Genomic DNA, 21,455 nt, shown 5'->3' with positions numbered 1-21,455 from the left:
AATTCTATTTTTGTCGCGGATCGTATCCTTGCGAAGCGTGGTGCTTTTGGAGGACCAGAGGTGCAGCAGAAAAGGAAGCTCGATGGACCTGATGACATGGATCCAGTGGTAGTGGCTAAAGATGGCAGCAGCTAGGGTTGGAGCACATGGAGGACAGTGATGGAAGAAGCCATAATAGTTGGAAAATTAATTTCTATATTTATTGCTTTTATTTACTGTGATGTGTGTGTGTGCATGTGATGTATGCTAGCATAGGTTAAAATTCCTCACCTTAAATAACTAAGTGGGAGGGGGATTAGTATATAAATCCCACGGTCTCCATTACTAGTTTATAAGTGATGCAACAAGCTTGCGTGTTGGCTCTGAGTGCCTCCCTCCACAACGGATGTGTTTGTTTGCGGATCACTAGATCAAACTTCCTTTATGGATGGTTATAGGAAATTATTTAGGATGTATGTGTGTTCTTCTCCAACTGAAGGGGCACAATTCTATTTAATGGACTAAGTATCAAGTAATGGTATACACTTAGACACATTTAATAGTATCCTCCCCAACGGAGTCACTGCTATTACTTGTGTGACCAAAGGAAAACCAACTATTAATTTGTCATAAAACTAGGGTGACAAGATAATAAAATTAATGGGTTAAAACCCCTCTTACAAATGATTGATTTTGTATACGTCCACACTAACGTGGCATACAAAATTAACGGTGTTTGAGATCATTTTATTTGTCATAAAATTAGATTGACAAGATAGTTAATGGGTAAAACCCTCCTCTTACAAATGTTAATTTTGTATACGTCCACACTAACGTGGCATGCAAAATTCATGGTGTTTTGAGGTGTTGATAAATTTAAATAGTATTGTTTGAGGAATTAATATTATTTTAAATTTAGAGTCTTGACCAAATATTTGATCAAAGACAGACCAACTATTAATTTTATTTGTCATAGGTTGACAAGATAATAAAAATTAATGGATAAAATCTCCTTTTAGAATTTGTATACGTCCACACTATCGTGGCATACAAAATTCACGGGGATTTTGAGATGTTGGTCTTGACCAAATATTTTTGTGATTCTTAGGTTTTCGAATGTTAGTCAATCCCCTAGTTGTTATAGAATAGACTTAGTTGTCCCAATTATAATGATTGGAAATAAGACTTGGACATTAAGGTAGACTATCCTCTCAGAACTGAGAACAATAACAGGTGTATTTTATTAGTTGTTGAAACATATTTAGTGGTGTTATCTACCGGTACATGGTGTGTAGATACAGAACCACTGATTATGTCTGCAATTCATTGCAGGGGTTCCAAGAAACCCGACAACTATATAAATCACTGCCCACATGGGCACTGCTGTAAAAGTAGCAGCTGTTGCAGTGGGAGATGTTTATCCTCTGATAGGAAGAAAATATGGATTTTCAGAAATTATTTTTACGTACTAAGTTTAGAAAGAACCTGATTTCAGGTAAGTGTAAGCCAAGCGTGTGGCAGGTAAGTGTCTATCGCCAGAAGCATAAGGAACACAGTTTTATGATGACTTGACTAGCCTTAGGGATTTATACTTGATAAACATAGGCCACTATCGCACTGAGCACAGAGGACTACTACTTAGGTCATACTCAAACTACTTTTGTATCTTGCTCACCAATAAAATTATTTGATAGGATTAGATTGACTTGCTAGAGATTATGATGCACTATTTAACCACATGGGTTTAGATGTAGTTTTTGCTTGAGGACAAGAAAAGGTTTAAGTCTGGGGGTGTAATGTACGTAGATTATATACATTTTTATGCATACTTTGACGCACATCTACTTATATTTCATTAGCATAATCTATGTTTATTGCACCCTATTTCATTATAATGTCATACTTCCATTATATTCTATTCGAAGATCTACTCTTTGTATATTTTGATTGATAGGACGTATATTGGAGCAAAAATAAAGCAAGAACACACACGAGAATAACTTTGGAAGAAATCAAGCCAAGGTCGTGTGAGCCACACGACCGTGTAAACATCCTATCGCCAGGCAGCACACAGTCATGCCAAATAGCACGACCGCACTAACTTTCCAGAAGCACAAAAGGCCACGGCCGTGTGTATCCACACGGTCGTGTGACTTTGGCAGAGAAGAAGAACGCCATGGTCGTGTGACCTACACGGCTATGTCGCATGGACGTGTGGTACAGATCGGCCGTGCCACTCCGGTAGTGTATCCAGCACACGGCCGTGTAGATCTACATGGTCGTGCAACATTTCCAGAGGCTAAGCATTGCCAGGCCATGTGTGCCACGCGGCCATGTAACATTTCCAGAGGCCAAGATTGGCATGGCCGTGTGAGTCACACGGCCGTGTAAGCCATCCAGAGAGGGAGCATGGCACGGTCGTGTAAAGACCACACGACCGTGTGACCCTGGCCGAGAGCAGACACTTCCAGGTCGTGTGGGATCCATACGGTCGTGTCATAGACCGTGTGATGACCATGCCCTGCTCTATAAAAGGGGTTGTTCTCCCCTTTTCAATGATCTTTGGCTTAGGGCTCTTCCCCATTGCTTGGGGAAGGGTTCTCCCCTTTGGGGAGGCCCTAGATCTCCTTCATTTTCGTCAATCCGTCCACCTCCGGAGCAAGGTTTCCAAGTAAGAAGACCAGCAGATCATAGATAAGCATTCCTCTCTTCTCTATCTCTTTTTTTAGAGTGTGTAATGCTTAATTTCTTGTCTCTTATTTGTTAATTCTTTTGCTATAGAGTAGATCTCTAGATCTAGGATATAGGAAGTAGTTGTGATGTGATTGTGAATGTATGAACTATGTATTTGTACATTTTCCTATGCAATGAAATGCTTATATCATCATCTATGTGGGTTGTGCCTTGTGTGCATTTGACGAAATGTGTGTGAGGTTTGTAGTGTAGGGTTTAGATCACTATATAGAGGGAGAGCCCTAGAATGTAAGATCATGGGACCTTGTGATAGAAGGTATCTCTTACTTTTTACGGCGTTTCCTTGAAACGGGGATCAATTCTCTACTAGGAAAACTAATTAGAGTTTAGAGGGCTCTCCCAAATTAATATTAGGAAGTGATCTGTGTAATCTAGGAACGTAGGACCGTGGGCCCTTGTGACAGAAGGGTGTTCCCTATAGTCGGACTTCCTAAATTATCTCTTCTACTTAATTGCATTAATCTACAGTTAGGAAGTGATCTGTGTAATTTAGGAACGTAGGGCCATGGGCCCTTGCGATAGAGGGATGTTCCCTATAATCAGACTTCCTAAATTACCTCTTCTACTTAATGGCGGTAAAACTTAGGTAAACTCTTCGATGCGATCTTCGTGGGATAGTACCGAACTTTAGTTAGAACTCCTACACGAGTGTAAGCATGGAGTTAGGGAGATGAACAATGCATAGGGACATTAACTAGCATCACGACGAAACTGAAATCCTAGTATCTATCCATCCCCAAACCTAACCCTCTCTCTTTCTCTACTCTTTACATTCTCTCTTTTCTCCACTTTCTCTTTTCCAATTAACCTTTAATTGTCTAGATAATTCATCGTGTGAAGTTAACTAGTGCTTAATCAACAGTCCCTATGGATACGATATCTTTTTATTACTTACGACGAAACCGTGCACTTGTGGTGACGTAACATTAGACTAAAACCTAGTATTAAGTTTTTTTGGCAGGATTATTTTGGAAAGTATTCAGCAAGTGGTCCACCGTTGATACACAAGGAGGTTATATGCCCCGCCAAAACTTATCATTAGGAAGCCTGCTTGATTAACCCAGAGCTAAGTTTGAATATAACATGGGTTCAATAACCTTTTTCTAAAAATTTAATTCAAAATTCAATTAAAAACTTAAAATAAAATTCAAATTTAATTCAAACTTGACGTTAATTAAATTAAATTTAATAATAATAATTAAATTATTTAAAAAAACTTAATTAATTAAAAAAACTTAATTATTTTAAAATCTTAATTATTTTAAAAACTTAATTATTTAAAAAAACATAATTATTTTAAAAACTTGATTATTTTAAAAAAACTTAATTATTTTAAAAAACTTAATTATTTTAAAAACTTAATTATTTTTAAAAAATAATTATTTTTTATAAAAAAACTTAATTATTTTAAAAACTTGATTATTTAAAAAAAAACTTAATTATTTTAGAAAACTTAATCATTTTAAAAACTTAATTATTTAAAAAAAAACTTATTTATTTTTAAAAACTTGATTATTTTAAAAACTTAATTATTTAAAAGAAATTAATTATTTTTAAAAAAAAAACTTAATTATTTTAAAACCTTAATTATTTTAAAAACTTAATTATTTTAAAAACTTTATTATTTTAAAAACGTAATTATTTTTTGTAAAAAAACTTAATTATTTTAAAAACCTAATAATTTTTTGAACTTAATTATTAACAAAAACTTAATTATTTTAAAAACTTAATTATTTTAAAATCTTAATCATTTTTAAAAAACTTAATTATTTTAAAAACTTGATTATTTTAAAAACTTAATCATTAAAAAAACTTAATTATTTTAAAAACTTGATTATTTTAAAAACTTAATTATTTAAAAAAAACTTAATTATTATAAAAACTTGATTATTTTAAAAACTTAATTATTTTTTAAAAAAACTTAATTATTTTAAAAACTTGATTATTTTAAAAACTTAATTATTTAAAAAAACATAATTGTTTAAAAAATAATAATTATCTTAAAAAAATAAATCATGTTCCGTCGATCAAATAATATGTTCAGTCGGCCCAATAAACCCAATAAGTTTTGATACGATACGACCGTGTTTAATATATCGGTTGACCGAAACCTTTTATCTGTCGGCCGAAAACGTAAATGGTGCCAAATCCTTCAATTATTCGGTCAACCGAACATTGATTTTGTCTACCGAAAACCTTACTGAAATCTCTGCCATAGTAAATATATCAGTCGACCGAACACTTGTCTGGTCAACCGGACGACGCCTACCAAGTCATAAAGATGCCGAATTAAAGGGATCGATCGACCGAACCCCTTATCGGTTGACCGATCTAACTCTATATATACCGTGCTCGGGCAGAACCCAAGCCTCATCCCACTCTCCTCTCCGAACCATCTTTGCCTTCCTCCTTACTTTTGAAGTTTATTTTCCTAGATCTAGTTCTTCCTCGGAGCGCGATAATGTCTTGGTAATCTCTCTCCGAACCCTCTTTCTTTATCTATTTGCAAGTTATTAAATTTATTCCTTTATTATTAATGAAAAGAGTAGAACAACTGTGTAAAGGGAGGCTAGCTCCTTAAATCCCAGCCAAGACCCTAGGGTTTCCTCCGAAGAACTACGTCAATCTTTTCCTAATAAAAAATTTAAAGTGATAGGGACTCATTGTCTTGATCTTCAATTCTATCAAACATACTGTCCAGAGATGATAGACATCACGTAATATTTTCAACTTGATAGCATTGTATTTTACCAGCATGCATACAATTCGATTCTATGTTCTGAATTTTATCACAACTTGTGTGAACATGACCCCATCACTATAAGACTAGAGTTGCAACCCGGGAAATATTGTTTGATCTAGATATGTTTCTCAGGTTTTTATGAATCCGACGTTCTATTAACCGCATCTTTTTCAGTGCCTCACTTCCTGACATTCTGCCTGCTCCTTTCACTCATCTGACCCTTGACCTTATGTTTGCTGATTTCTTTAAGAGACCACGTCTTACAAAAATGTCCACTGTACCACTCAGTCCAAATGACAACGCCTTTTAAGATGATCGTGTCCTGCATTCATCCCTTTCTGATGTATGCACTGAGACACAGACTAGACTTTGACTTAGAGTACTAGGTGTTCAGATCTATCATCCACTATTCGGGGTACAACACCTCGAATAAAGTTCACATGATTCAGTGTCATGTTCTCACTGATATATTGCTTCTCTAGGTGTAGGCGTTCACAGTGATGAGCTAATTGAGTTGTCTGATTTTGATCTTGTTGGGCTTAGGCAATTGTCTTTGGCTGGGATTAGGATTAGTGCCGAGGGACTTGTGTATAAACGGACCCATCCACATTACATTCCACCGGTAGCTGAGGAAGACATTGCTGAAGACGATCTAATTCCAGTCGAAGTACCTCTTCCACCGATTATTGATCCAGGATTTACCTTAACGCCTTATTTTGATAATGCTCAGAGCAGTTCCTATGCACCTCTTCCTAATGATTTCTTTAGCCGACTTCGAGATGACATTTTTAGTCAGTTTGACTCATTAGATACTAAGATGCATGATCAGTACAATTCTCTCCAAGAATAAATTACGGACTTTTGTCAGGAAATAACAAACCGTACTGATGCATTAGAGAGGTAGATGTTTGACTATTTTTGAGCTGATGATGTGGATGAGGATGAGTGACCTCTAAGAACTATTACTTTTGACTTATTGTACTTATAGGATACTTTGCATTATGACTATGTATACTTTTGGGTACTTTTCAGTTATGACCTTCCTTCAGTATTTGTTGGTTATTCTTTGCATATTATTTTGTAGAATAGTTTTCTTTTAACATGTTTTTGAAAATATTACTTAGTAGTTTTTCAAAATTATTTTTGTAAAATTTCTCCTTTCAAAATTTTATTTTCAAAACTTTTCAAAATATTTTATTTTTCTGGAATAGTTTAGGTCTTTTCTGTAGAATTGCATGATCCTATAGTTTTAGCAGCCAGCATCTCACAAGCATAGTAGGATCTCTTGCTTGTACAACTTAGAATGAGTGAGATGCTTAGGACTTAGCCTAAGATTTCAGATGTTTATGTCAGTGCATCGTTATTAATCTGGGCTTTAACAACATACATTAATCAATTTGAGTTTTCTAACTAATAGCAACCTAGTTAGTCACAAATACTCAAATTGACCAACCTGAGTCAATAGCTGCTATCTTGTGGTAGTTAGCTTTGTACAAAGATTGGACATTTCATCATAAGGATATATTTTTTTTAGTTTTTAAACCAAACTTGGACTTTTAAGAAATTATCAATTTTAGGGGGAGCTTCACACTAAACTTTCAAAACCCCTTCCTTTTCTTTTAACAAAATATTTTTAAAATGATTTACTTCTAAAATTTTTCAAAATTTTATCTATAGTTTTCAAATTATTTTCTTTCTAGTTTTTTCAAAATGATTCCTTAGTAATTTTTCAATATAATTTCTCAAAACTTTCCCTATACTATCATTTTTCATAATTTCTCCCTAATAGTTATTTTTCAATCTTTTATCTTTTCTAAACTTTTTTATTTACTTTACAATTTTCATTAATAATAATAATAATAATAATAATAATAATAAACTTTTAAATTTTAACCTTGCTGAATTTTTTCAAAATTTATACTTTCCTAAACCTTGGTTATTTTTAACCACTTCTTTAGAGGTTTATTTTACGAAATTTTTTCAAGTCTTACCTTTACTTAATCTTTTCAAATACTCACAATTATTCCATATTTTGAAAACTTTACTTTGCTAAAATTTCAAATATATTTAAAAAAAATTTCTCTTATTTTTTTTTTGCTTTATAAATTTTCAAAATCAAGCTTTACTTATGTGTGATTGTTTCCCCTATTTTTATGTGTGTCAAAAGGGGAGAGATAGTGAATTCAGAGAGAGATGTTTAACTCAGGGGGAGAGTTAAAGTGCTTGCTTATTTATTTTTGCATATTTTAACTTAACTTTGAACCTTAGTTGCCAAACATCAAAAAGGGAGAGATTGTTGGTGCAAGTTGCACCAGAATCAAACCTAAGTTTTGATGTTGTTAAAGGTTCAAGTTAAGTCTTGTTGTGATCTAATAAGTTGGCTAAGTGTGCATGCTGTTTACTCAACCAAGAAAGACCTAGTTGGAGGATAGGTAAGAAAAGTCTTAGCAGATCGTGGAACTCAAGTGGAAAGACCAAGTGGGTCGAGAGGACCCGACACTTGGCAGTGAGATCGAGAGGTCTGGAGGATCGAAGATCGAGAGAAAGTCCTAGCGAGCCGATCAAGGCTAAGTGAAAAGTTCAAATAGATATAGAGGATCAAAGTTTGACAGGTAGGTTGAGGTAAACAACTAGAGGAGCGATAGTGAGGTCGTGTTCCTGAAGGAAACAACCTAAGGTCGTTGATCCAACTGAATAAACCGGGAAGATTTTCAAGTTGAGATCAAGACAGTTGAACTGTCTATTATTTTTACTCATGCATTTTATATATTACTATGCTAATCTCTATTTTACAGGAATATACTATTTAACTCTATTTTGCAGATTCGACTTGATCGGAAGGTTTGGTCGACCGAACTAGACTAACTCAGAACAGACACAAGCTCAGACCAAACCGATCAGAGCTTGATCAGTCGACCGAACCCTGACATTGTTGCACAAATCAATTCGATCAGAAGCAAAGAAGGAAGCTAAGCTGATCGGTTGACCGAATTAGCAGATCGGTCGACCGAACAATACCTCATCAATGCAGCATTAAGTGAGAATCTCGGCAAACAAGGAAACTCTCTGTTCGGTCGACCAAAAAAGGTGATCGATCGACAGAACACTTTAATGACAGTAAATGTCGAAGATCGAATCAACGTCAGATCTCAACGAAGATGGAAGGGAGCTGGTTCGGTCGACCGAACCTTAGGATCGGTCAACCGAACATCGACGACTCTTATAAAAGAGAGCTCGAGGTCCAAGGTTGAGACACTAATTCTGGTTGATTCAAAGATCATCTCTGTGAAAGCTGCTCATGTTACTACTTCTACACCTTGCAAGCAACTACATCATTCAAGTACCGAACGAGGTTCAACTTTAACATACTGTTGGTATAAAAATTTTATTGCTTGCATTGTACTTAACTCAAGTAAGATAGTAGGTTGTTACTATCTTACTCATTTTCTTTTACGCACTGATTCTTTTCGAGGTCTTCGGAAAGAAGAGTTTTAGTGATTTGTCCATCGGTGCGATCAAGGATTGCGGGCCTTGGAGTAGGAGTCGACCTAGGCTCCGAACCAAGTAACCGAACCTGTTCTCTATTTTTCTGTTGCATGACTTTGTTTTAAACGAGTAAAAGAAAAATTTTTAAAAGCGCGATATTCACCCCCCCCCCCCCCTTCTATCGCACTCGTTCAATCCTACAGAATGAAGAGGACTAGGACTCTATTTATTGCTCACTGGTCGAAATATAGTCCTTGATGCCGTGGCGGGTTCTGGGCGCCTGGGCTAGGTCCAGGAGCCTCCACTGTGGCACCTTATCCGCTCTACAATGGTTCCATAATAGTTCATGATAAATCTCTTATCCATGCTCGACTGGTCTGGGTGCCTAGAATGTTGCTGACGTGGACCCAAATTCTATCCCTGCTACAACGTCTCCGAAAGAGCGCCTCTGCTGGCACAAACTAGTCCAGGTGCTTGTCCAGCTACTCTTTGGTCGCTTGGGTGATTTTTCAACCATCCAGAGTTAAGCTCATCTAAACCTAACTCCAACCTTCTCCTCAAACAGACTTTTACTTCGGCTTCTCGTCCCTTGGATGCGTCTCATGTGTCCTTCTCATTTGCCTGTGTACTTTTCCGCAGCTCCTCATCCCTCGGATGCACAAGCATGTCGACTCGCTTCCCATACCATCATTTTCGATAGCTACATCTTATGTTCGACTTCTTGCGTTTCTAAGTCCCTACACACTTAGACACAAGACATCAAATAATATACAGTCTAACTTAACCTGGTTGATCACATCAAAATCAATCTGGGGTACTTACAATCTCTTTCATTTTGATGTGCATCATCCCAAGTTAAGTTAGGCTAAAACAAATAATAAAAAAAAAGTAATTAATGCAAGTAAATAAATTGGCAATTATAACATATAATTAAAATTGCAATAAAATCTTAATATCTATACCTCCCCCTAAACTTAATCCTCCCTCTAAACTTAATCTCTAATATTCTCCCTCTTTGAACACATAAAAAAATTAGGGAAAATATGAAATTTTTTTACAGTGAAACTTTTTCTAGGGTGTAAGACAAAATTATTAGTTATATAACTTTTTACCAAAATTAAGTTTAAAAAGGAATAATTTTTAATCAATTAATCAGAAGTTTTTGTAAAAATAATTTAAAAATTATTTAATGTGTCAAAAAATATTGAAATATTTTAATAGTAATTATAATAATTTGAACTCATGATAAAAATTGTAAGTGTAGAACATTTTTTATTTAACTGAAGAAAATATTTTAAACAAATAAGTTATTTCCAAAAATAGATATTTAAAAATAGATTTTGAATCCTAAAAATCTAGCTGATTTTTCTAGACATTTAAAATACAACTGCAATTAGCCAAAATATCAAGTTTTTTAAAATTTATCTCCAAAAAAGATTAAACTTTACATTATATTTTTTTATCAAAAATTCATAAAAATTTATATAATCATAAAAAAAAATCTAGAAAACTTTTATGCTAACTATTAATTCATTTGTGCTAAAAAAAATTTAAATAGAACATATGAAAAGTAGGTATATGAAATAATTGATTCGGTAAATAATATTTAAAATTTAAATTAAATGAAAACATGTATAAAAATTAATTTTAATCAAATTAAACATAATTTAGGAATCCAAAATAAGTTCCTACCTACTGAATTTATCAAAAAATTTTATTGTATATAATTTCTAGAAATGTTTCTAATTGAACTCCTTGTGAAATCTAAAATATCAATTTAGCCCTTGTAAATTTCTAGAATTATGAACATTTTAATATGCATGATTCTTTTTCAATATTTATATTTGCTCTTTTAAGTTAGAGTTTTCCATTTGAATTTTATCAAAAAGTTCTATGGACATGCTTTTGCTAAGTTTATTTTTAACTCCTTGTTTTCTATTTTTAAACCCATGCATTTATTCCATAGTTTACATAATGATCTAGATAGCATCTTTATACCTTTATAAAACTAATCATGAGGTAAGAGGCATACCTCACTTTCCATGTTAGACTCGTAATTCGAAGTTTCCACTTTATCGATGCTCTCGATACTCATTTCAGATGAGCTTGCTTTATCTTTGACTTCTTGATGATTTGCCATAAATGCAAGTCCAGTGTAAACCTTGATCTCAGACTCTGACGAAGACTCGTCCCATGTGGCTTTTAAATTTTTGTTCTTCATCCATCTTGGCCTTTTTTCTTTTTCTTTCTCCCTTTTCTTTAGCTTAGGGCAGTCGTCCTTTATATGTCCTTCTTGATAGACATTGAACCTTCCTTTTGCTTCAGATTAGCTTCATTGCTTATTTCTTACCAAAGTTATTAGACTTAATTTTATTTTTGAAAATTTCCTTACTATAAAAGTTGCTTCATCTTCGTTGAGTGATGTGTAAGAATCTAGTTCATCTTTCTAGTTAGCTTTCAGTGCTAGGTTTTGAGCTGACTTTTTTTTTATTTCTTAAACATCTCGACTCGTGAAGTTCAAAAGTTGAAAATGAATTATCTAATGTACTTATCTTGAGATCCTCGGAGATGTAAAAAGAGTCTACTATGGACATCCACTCAGGTGTTCTTGGGAAAGTATTCAACGCATACCTTAGCAAGTCTCGATTTGTCACCATTTCTCTAATATTTGTGAGTCTGGTGATCAGCTCGTTGATTCTTGCATGTAGATGAGCTACCTATTCTTCCTTTTCCATTCAGAGGTTGCTGAATTGGTTCCAGAGCAAGTCACGTCTTGCGAGTTTAGCATCTAAGGTCCCTTTATGCAACTCCAAAAACTTCTCCCAAAATTCTTTGACTGATTTGTAGGTGTTGATTCTGTTGACTTATTGAGGTAATAACACACTCAGTAGGTGGAATTTCTCTCTGTCATTGGCTATGAAGTTGTTTTGCTCTTTCTTAGTCTAAAGATATTCTTCTTTTTTATATCCTTATTGATTTTTGGGTACTACAAAATCATATTTGATTATTAAAAGAATTTTTAAATTAGTTTTGAAAAAATACCTTCATCCAGCATTTTCAGAGTGTGAACTCCCCCTCGAACTTTGACAAGTAGATGCTTGGTCCGACCATCGTCTCCTTACTTTAGTAGGCAGTTAGTCCTTCTAGAGCGGTTTGGCTTTGATACTAATTGTTGATCCCGAGTAGGCCGGCAAGAGGGGGGGTGAATTTCCCTAAAAGAAAGTTAGTACTTCTCTCACTTTTGGAACTTAGCAATGGACATACGTTAGTTTAATAAAAATTAAAAACATACAAATCAAGTAAGAGACAAAAGAATTTACTTAGTTTACAACCGGAGAGGTTACTAATCCAAGGCAGTGGAAGCTCAACTAGAAGATCTCCTTTGGTAAAGACGGAGTAGTCTCTTACAGACGTTAACGCTCAAACAAAAACAAAGAATGAATTCAAAAATGAAAGTACAGTGTGTTGTGTTGAATGAAGAGGACCATGGCTCTATTTATAATTCACTAGTCGAAATATAGTCGTTAATGATGTGGCAAGTTCCTAGTGCCTGGACCAGGTCCGGGTGCCTCCACTGTAGCGCCTTTTTTGCTTTGCAATGGCTCCACAATGACTTCATGATAAGTCTCTTATCCATGCCCAAGCGCTTGGACCAGTTCGGGCACCTAAAATATTGCTGAAGTGGACCCAAATTATATTCCCACTGTAACATCTCCGAAAGGGTGCCTCTACTGGCCCAAGCTAGTCCAGGCGCTCGGACTAGTCCGGGGGCCTAGACTTGGCCCAGATGCCTGGACTAGTCCGGGGGCCTGGACTTAGCCCAGATGCCTGGATAAGTCAATTTTGTGTTGACTTGTCTGGCTGATGCTCCGATCGCTTAGGTGATTCTCCGTCCATCTAGAGTTGAGTTCACCCAAACCCAACTCCGGCCTTCTCCTTGAGTAAACTTCCTCTCTGGCTTCTTGTCCCTTGGAAGCACCACACGTGTCTTTCTCTTCCGCCAGTGTACTCTTCCATAGCTCCTCGTCCCTCAGATGCTCTGAGCCTATTGACTCGCTTCCCATGTCATCTTTCTGGCTCGTTGCATTTTCCTCTTAACTTCCTATATTCCTAAGTCCCTACACATTTAAACACAAGGCATCAAATAACGCAGAACCTAATTTAACCTAGTTGATCACATCAAAACTAACCCGGGATACTTATAGTATAAATCGATAGATGAGAGGAAGGGAGAGAGACTTTTTCCTTTTTTTTTTTAATTTTCTCATACACTGGGCCTAGCATGGGGAGACCAGGCCCAACTTGGTCCTATTCTCTAGGAGACCAAGCTCAAGCGACTCAAATTTATTCTTTTAAAACCTTTGGACCACCCCTAGGGAAGTCTAAAAATAATAATAGAGAGTATATTTGGACTCCTTGCAATCTCAAAAATTCATAGGACCTGAAATGAGTACAATTTGAGCTCTCTAGGTTGATTAGTGGGTTTCGATTAAAATCCACTGATCGACCTAGAAAGTTTATATTGTACCTATTTCAAGTCCTGTGGATTTCTAAGGTTGTAAAAAGTCTAAATATGTACCCTACTATTATTTTTATGCTTCCCTAGTGGTGGTCTAGAGATTTTTAAAAAAATAAATTTAAATTATATAAATCGATAGGTGAGAGGAAGAGAGAGAGATTTTTTTTCTTTAATTCTTTTCTCGTACGCTAGGCCTAGTATGGGTGACTAGACCCAACTTGTTCTTGGTCTCTAGGAGACCAAGCTCAAGTAACTTGAATTTTTTTTCAAACCTCTGAACAACCACTAGGTGAAGCCTGAAAATAATAATAGATGTTATATTTGAACTTCTTGTAACCTCATAAATTCATAGGACCTAAAATGGGTATAATCTGAGCTCTTTAGGTTGATCAATGAGCTTCGATCAAATCCATTGATCGACCTAGAGAGCTCAGATTGCACTCAATTTCAAGTCCTGTGGATTTCTAAGATTTCAAGGAGTCCAAATATTTTTAAAAAAAATCAAGTTGTATAAATCGACAGCTAAGAGGAAGAGAGAGAGATTTACTTTCCACGAGCTGGAGAAATGGAGTGAGAGAGATATCGAGATTGCATGCATCCAAACTATAGAAATAAATTTTATATTTAATCTTTTGAATTTAGGTCGAATACTTTGAAAGTAGGAATTGAAACATATAGTTAGTTGGCAGGAGGGGTAAAATGGGAAGACCGGATAAATTGTGCATCCTTTGGTAATTATCAAACTATGGTGAGCCTTTTACTAAATTCTAAAATCTGCCTACTTCTTTTCGTCAATTTCTATTTTTTTTTCATTCTTTTGTTAGATGAATGATGCCCAGTTTACAAAGCAACGGTTACGTCTTTCAAGTAATTAATTAGGTATTTAAGGTTTGAATCCTAGCTCTGACACACTATAGGGATTTGATTTCAATGGGACGACAAATTTAAGAATGTTGGTTGCTTGGATGGATCTTTGTTAGCACTTTCTGATTTATTTTAATAGTTAGTGGAAAACTTATGTAGGATCGATCATCTATGATTCAAAGAGTTGAATACTTAGATTACATATTTACAAAAAAAAAAAAAAAACTATGCTAGGGAAGAAGTGTTTGGAACGACACAAGGGATTATTAAGTGCTTATATGAATCAGCTAAATGGAAATTATAACTTGTAACTCATAATTTTGCAATTACAATTAATATAATGTTATAAGAGAAAATTATAACTTGGATTGATAATATAATTAAAAAAAAATACTTTGTGATTTATTTTACTTATTTATCTACGTGGATCTTTAGTAACATATATGCATTAGTAGTTCAGATGTTGCGTATACAAATTGTATCTTATTAAAAGTTTCATCAATTATCAATAATATGTGTATAAGATATATACGATCAAAATTTTCATAATGTACATAACAGTTTTATGTAAAATTATTACATTGACATTTTTAAAAAGTTTAAGAGTTTTAGAATCATTGGTGAACTCCAAAAGTTAATTAAACATATTCATTCACTAAAATTTAGTATTTACGTATACATAAACTAGCACGTTTGAGCAAACACAGCACTAAAACTACAAGTTTAGCCATGTTTAAAATTTTGGGCAGACCAGAAAAGAAAAGAAATATACTCATTTAGTTATCCTACCTCAAACATTTCTCATAGTTCATCCTTAAATTATATAAAAGGATAAGAAAAAATCATGAAATCAACTTATAAATGACTTGTGCACATGTAATAATCATACTCAATTTAATCTTATGTAAAAATTAGCTCAAATATTTTTACACATAACAAATCACAAATACATAAATATAAAGAAAAAAAAATATAAATGCACGAGGAAGAATATTATTGTAGATTATTTTTTCAGCTTACTTCAAGACGAAGAATAGGAATAACAACATTGTTTGGGCAGGATAATAAAATAACATTTAATCCAAAATTGGACGACTAGACAAGGATAGGTCTATGGAGGACTAGTACCATGTAAGACTTCAAGAGAAGTCAAGATGAAGTAAAGTTAAAATTAACAATGAAACATAAGAATTTTTATCAAACCAAAAATATATACTGCCCATAAATGACTAAAAAAACTAGGAGACCATTGAAAAACTATGAATGCAAAAGTAATTTTTTTAAAAAAAATGATTGTATGTCAATTGGACGAACGTTGGAGATAGCTTTGATGGTAGCAATGTTTAGGACACCAGAGCAGTAGAGAAACCACCAAGAATTGTTTATGACAGACAGGTCATTTCAAAAATGGTTCACAAGCATCTTAAATGGAAGATCCAATACTTGAAACTAATACAAAGCATGGTCATCCATGCAACTCCTTTAGCAAAGCCGCCTTCTTGCATTGCATTCCAGTTGCACTTCACTTCATCTACCACCCTCTTCTTCTGTTCTCATACAGTGTAATGTTGCTGTATGTTGTCGATGTTGAGCCCTTTGAGCTTGAACACTGATTCCACATGACCCTTGAGAGTATGGAGCTCGCGAAGCCTAAAATTTTCCAAACCATCGAGAGATATAAGCCTCCAGCACAACTTATTTGAATTAGAGAAAAAGATTGGCCATTCAAAAATATATTGGCAATGATTCTGCACCTTGCGATTTCAGCTCGCCTTTTAGCTTGCTCAGCAATCTCCGAGAGTTCTAGGTAGCTACTCATCTCTGGGAAGAGGCTGGCAGTCTCAGGGGGTTGAAGTCCATGAAGAGTTCTCTGAGCAGTTGCCCATTGAGCTTCCCTTTCTTCTTTACCATAATCCTTCTTTGTGGTGAAGGCAGTCTGTAAATTGAACCACAGATTAGAAAGAGAAATGTGCAAACTTAGCTGATGAATTTAAATACATCCAAGAGTTAAAAATCAGAACCTTGTTCTGCAGCAGGTTATCCCAAGCCTTTCCGGTAAGAATGTAGCGAATGGCGAATTTGAACCAGTCGAGCGGGAAGAAGGTAACGATGCTGTAAAGCCAGATGACACCAGCCCAACCCCAACCAATGCCTTTTATCCGTGCAAACCCCCAATCAGCATAGACAGCTAATAGAGTTGCTACCTGCCAAATGAAGAATTAAGAGTATTATTAGAGAAACATCTAGATTTTGTTACATAATGAACATAGCAATTAGGATCCTACAAAATGAAGCATAATCATAATTGAAAGTGAAAACAAGGAAAGAGTAGACTTACAAGCTGAGCAACAAGGAAGGCGCCGACTAACAGAAGTCCAGGGCGTTCAACAAAAAACCAGCTGCGGGAGCGTGTAACAAAAATAAGAGCCTGACTAATGATACTGACTTGTAGGTATAAAGCAGACATCATCTCATCCTCACTATTTCTCAAGGACCTGACACCAAATTTGTCCTGTGAAGATATCAAAGGAAATATAGTTACTCTCCTCGATCAAGCTAGTGCATGTATTTTTACATAGTGATTTGAATCTACCATTGTATGAGTAATAATAGCAAGTTAATCTATATTCAGTATACATACAGAGAAGAAGTCAGTCTCCCTCATAGCCCAGAAGAAGATAACAGTCATTAACGCCATATAACTTCCAAAAACAATGCCAGTAGCAAATATCTCTTTCAGCTTCCAACTATCGGGCAATGGGGATGGCTTTACTCTGTCCTTTGAGATTGTCATGATTGTACCTGTAGTTGCAAAATCAGCTCAGCAACTTGCCATCAGAAGAAAAAAACAAACATGACTGCAACAAATATTTATTGTCAAAACTTACCATCATTTAGGATGGCAATGATTAAAACCATGAAAGGCGAAAAGTCAAATTTCCATATAAGTGCAATAAGCATGAAACCAAGCTGCAAGAATTGGAAGCTTGTTAAGCTACAAATGGAGAAAAGGAAGTAAGAATAAAAAATATAATTTTAATTAATGCTTACCACAATACGAATGGTGATGGAAACGGCATAAATCTGCAGCAGCAGAAATTCATAAATTTATATCAGAATTATTCCAATAAGAAAGAGAAAAGATAGGCATGTGCTGAATGTCAGGAACTAACAGTGTAGTTCTTCATCCTCTGGAAAATAGCTCGGCTAGTGAGGACAGCACTGATGATCACACTAAGCCCAGGTTCAGTGAGGACAATGTCCGAAGCACCTCTAGCAGCATCTGTAGCATCCGCAACTGCAATTCCAATATCAGCTTTCTTCAGAGCAGGGGCATCATTAACACCATCTCCAGTCATTCCACAAATGTGCTTCCGTTCCTGCAACTTCTTCACAATTTCGTATTTGTGTTCTGTTCAAAAACAATATGATCAATTAATACTTGCAAGATCATAAAACCAAAATAGTTGACTGACTGCATAAGATCATAAACCCACCAGGAAAAACTCCAGCAAACCCATCAGCCTTTTCAATTAGTTCATCCACTGGAAGTGCTGCCATTGATGCATCCTTATGTTGGCCGAGCAATGAGGAGGAAGGATACATATTGGTTCCCATTCCAAGCCTTCTTCCTGTCTCCTTAGCTATAGCAAGTTGATCGCCTGAATATGAATAAATCATGTCAAGAACAACAATTAATTTAAAATAAAAGCAACATAAATAAGAAGGGAAACAAGTGTTTCCGTGCCAGTGATCATCTTGACATTGACTCCGAGATGGAGGGCCCTGCGAATAGTTTCTGCACTGTCATGTCGAGGAGGATCAAATAGAGGCAACAAACCAACAAATTGCCATGGAGACCCTGGACTCTCCTTGGACTTCTGTGGAACCTCCTGCAGCTCAGAAAATATTTGTTGAGTAATACAGAATTGAATGCAGTCCAATTTGATTAGTGGGATGAAGTGACCTGTCTTGCAACAGCTAATGATCTCAATCCACGTTCAGCATACTTGTCGATAACACTATGAACTTTGTGCCTGACATCTTCTTTGCAATTGCAAAGGCTCAACATCTGATCCGAAAGAAAAAGTTAATTCTCTAATAAAACTGAAAGAAAAGTAGACAAGTTTTTTTGTTCTGATCACTGAAACACTGAGATAAGTTATCGGAAATGCAATCAATACCTGCTCTGGAGCACCTTTGCTAACGCGGTGCCAGCTGCCGTTTGAGTCAATGTAGGTCAGAGCAGTTCTTTTATCAACAGGGTTAAAGGGAAGAAAATGTACTTCCCTTATACCTGCTCTAGCCTGTATTTTAGATATCAAACACTTGTCAAACCTAGCAAAATCAAGTGAAGGAATATGAATTAGAAAGCATCACGTAAAGTAGTACCTCCTTTGGATCCGCAAGCATCCCAACCATGGCAGCATCGATAGCATCCTGATTCTCAGTTCTCGATGCTCTTGCTGCCAATAAGACTACATGCTCCTTATCCACACCCTTTGCAAAGACCTCAATGAGGTTCTTATCTACACTCAACTTGTTGAGTGTTAGCGTCCCAGTTTTATCACTGCAGAGAACATCCATACCAGCCATTTCCTCTATTGCAGTCATCCTTTTTGTGATAGCCCCTTGCTCAGAAAGCTTATGGGATCCAATAGCCATTGTCACTGACAAGACAGTCGGCATAGCGATTGGTATGCCTCCAATCAAGAGGACCAAGAGATTGTCAATCCCATTTCTGTATCTTCTGTGCTGAATAGGATACATGACTATGATCTCCACAGCCATTCCAATAGCAATGGAGCAAATGCAGAAGTTACCAATAGCTGTGAGGACCTTCTGGAAATGACCAACTTGGTTCGTGCTGTCCACCAAGTGAGCAGCCTTCCCAAAGAATGTGTGCACACCAGTGGCAATGACAACAGCCTCAATCTCACCCTGCTTGCAAGTCGATCCAGAGAACACTTCATCTCCTGGATTCTTAGTGACAGGGAGAGACTCTCCAGTCAGTGCAGACTGGTCTATTTTCAAAGGATCACCTTCTAAGAGGCGAGCATCAGCAGGGACAATATCTCCAAGTTTGATGCTGATTATATCACCAGGAACAAGTATGGCAGCATCCTGCTCGTTCCAGCGGCCGTCTCGGAGCACCTTGAAAGCATCAAATCAACAATGAAGGTAAACAACAAAACTTTATATGAAAAGAAGCTCGCACGGGATCTTATGAACTTGTTTACCTTTGTTTTTGGAGCAAGACCAGCCATAAGAGCTGCAGCAGCATTGCCGGCATTATTTTCTTCGATGAAACTGATGGTGGAGTTTATCACGAGCAGAACGATAATGCCAACGAAGTCTTGCCAGTCTGGGGGATGTCCGCCGCCGTTGGCCAACACAATGGCCATGATGGCAGCCATTTCCATCACCCATGAAAGGGGATTCCACATGAAGCCCAAAAATTTGAGAAATTTACTCTCCTGCAAATCAAAAGAAAACGTAAATTTTTCAATTTGGAAAAAAAATACAACAGTAAGAAGGGAAAAATTTGGACCTTTTTCTCTTCGAGTTTGTTTGGCCCAAAGATTTGAAGTCGATTCTCTCCTTCCGCAGAAGAAAGACCTTCCTTGGTACATTTCAGTTGCTGAAAAACCTCGTCAATAGGAATTCGTTCCTGCAATCGACAGACAAATTTATTCACAAACAAACAAAACAAATCTTTAAAACTAGTCAACTTGTGTATCGATGTAACTCAGCAAAACTATCAAGCTATATATATATATATATATATATATATATATATATATATATATTTATATGATGAAATAAAAAAGTTAAATTTAAGTACATAATTTTTTTTAAGTGAATAAAATAAAAATAATCTAATTGATAAAATTACATTTTTTAAATTTAAATATTTTAAAATCTTAAAAGTATTTTATAATTTAGATTTGAGAGGCTTTAGTTAAAAAAAAAAAAATGGAACCTATTTGATATTTGATATTTGTGAAACTAATAACATCCAATTTACTTTTTTCAAAAATAATATTATACAATTTTTTTTTCAACTTCCACCTACATACTTGATATAGGACAAATGGAAAGAAAATAACATCACTATTATGACTATTCATTATCAAACAAAACTTTCCTTCGTTCTCATCAGATTTAAATGACATTAAAACAATCGAAATAAAATTAAATTTCTCTTTTCCTTTTTTTCTTTCCAATTAAAGATAAAAATTGAATATTAATTTTCTTCACCTTTTATTTCAGTTCAGATAAAGACGAAAGAATCAAAAAATATTGTCAAAAAAATAAGTTAAATTATCAATAAACTTTCGATTGTTACTGTAGTATCTGTATAACAGGAGAAAAGATTTCAATCGGGACAAACGCCAAGTTTTACAACAAAAAAAAAAAGGAAAAGAGAGTATGATTTAGGGTAAATGCGATTAGAAATTCCAGATAAACTACGACAAGAACCGAGAGCAAATCAATAACAAAAAAAGGCACTCAGATCGATTCGATTGACACCGCCACAAATCGAAACTTACAAACCTAAGACAACCTTAAAAGACCTAATCAATCGCTGAATCAGAGAGTAATTAGGGAAATGTCGCTCACCAAATCAACGTTCTCATTCTTGATCTCCTCCAAGCTTATCGCCTTGTTCCCAGCCATCTCGATCAGCGTGCTAACAGAGAGCAACGCCCTCCTCCTCCCTCGCTCTCGCAAACAGAGAAGGAGAAGAAGCCTCGAAAGCTTCTTGGAAGAAGACGAAGCGTCTCGGGCCGTTCGGCGCCTTTTATAGTCCTCTTCACCCCTATTGTGGACCGTTATAATGTGGACTAAAAAGATGTGTTACACTATCATATATCTTTTAGAATTATTGGAAAGTAATTAAAAATTTCCATGTGATAAGATTTCCTTTTGTAAACCAGCTTTTATTTTAAATTTTACCTATTTTTTGGAAATTAATTAGTTTAAATTGCACATTCCATATGTATTTTCATATATTTAAATATTTTCTTTCTTACATTTTTCATTTAAAGAACATTTTTTTCAATTTTAACCAAAGGGCGTCCAGCCCTATTCGTCTCAACATTATTA

General features: G+C 35.4%; 1 protein-coding gene across 1 annotated transcript; it reads right to left on the bottom strand.

Moving 5' to 3' along the window:
• Nucleotides 1-15,661: 15,661 nt before the first annotated feature.
• LOC121980601 (plasma membrane ATPase-like) lies at nucleotides 15,662-21,093 on the bottom strand. Its single transcript, XM_042532705.1, has 16 exons — nucleotides 20,970-21,093; nucleotides 19,897-20,016; nucleotides 19,586-19,822; nucleotides 18,738-19,499; nucleotides 18,530-18,652; nucleotides 18,313-18,417; nucleotides 18,094-18,238; nucleotides 17,843-18,007; nucleotides 17,519-17,757; nucleotides 17,397-17,429; nucleotides 17,234-17,315; nucleotides 16,987-17,147; nucleotides 16,684-16,857; nucleotides 16,367-16,549; nucleotides 16,100-16,281; nucleotides 15,662-15,995 (listed from the first exon to the last, which is right to left on the bottom strand). Exons 1-16 carry the CDS (start codon nucleotides 21,024-21,026, stop codon nucleotides 15,899-15,901), a joined length of 2,865 nt encoding a protein of 954 aa, XP_042388639.1. The 5' UTR covers nucleotides 21,027-21,093; the 3' UTR covers nucleotides 15,662-15,898.
• Between the last annotated feature and the right edge of the window lie 362 nt (nucleotides 21,094-21,455).

This window comes from Zingiber officinale, chromosome 5A (genome assembly GCF_018446385.1).
Source record: "Zingiber officinale cultivar Zhangliang chromosome 5A, Zo_v1.1, whole genome shotgun sequence".
NCBI lineage: Eukaryota > Viridiplantae > Streptophyta > Magnoliopsida > Zingiberales > Zingiberaceae > Zingiber > Zingiber officinale.
Note: the sequence above shows the minus strand (reverse complement) of the source record. Positions and strands in the feature narration are given on the sequence as shown.

What these genes read in the sequence shown, in the direction of transcription:
- LOC121980601 (XM_042532705.1), bottom strand. Translation starts at nt 21,026, where the DNA reads ATGGCTGGGAACAAGGCGATAAGCTTGGAGGAGATCAAGAATGAGAAC. An exon ending in CATTAGCTGTTGCAAGACAG is followed by an intron (nt 18,239 to 18,312) that starts GTCACTTCATCC and finishes TCTGAGCTGCAG; the next exon opens with GAGGTTCCACAGAAGTCCAA. An exon ending in AGGCGAGCTGAAATCGCAAG is followed by an intron (nt 15,996 to 16,099) that starts GTGCAGAATCAT and finishes GGAAAATTTTAG; the next exon opens with GCTTCGCGAGCTCCATACTC.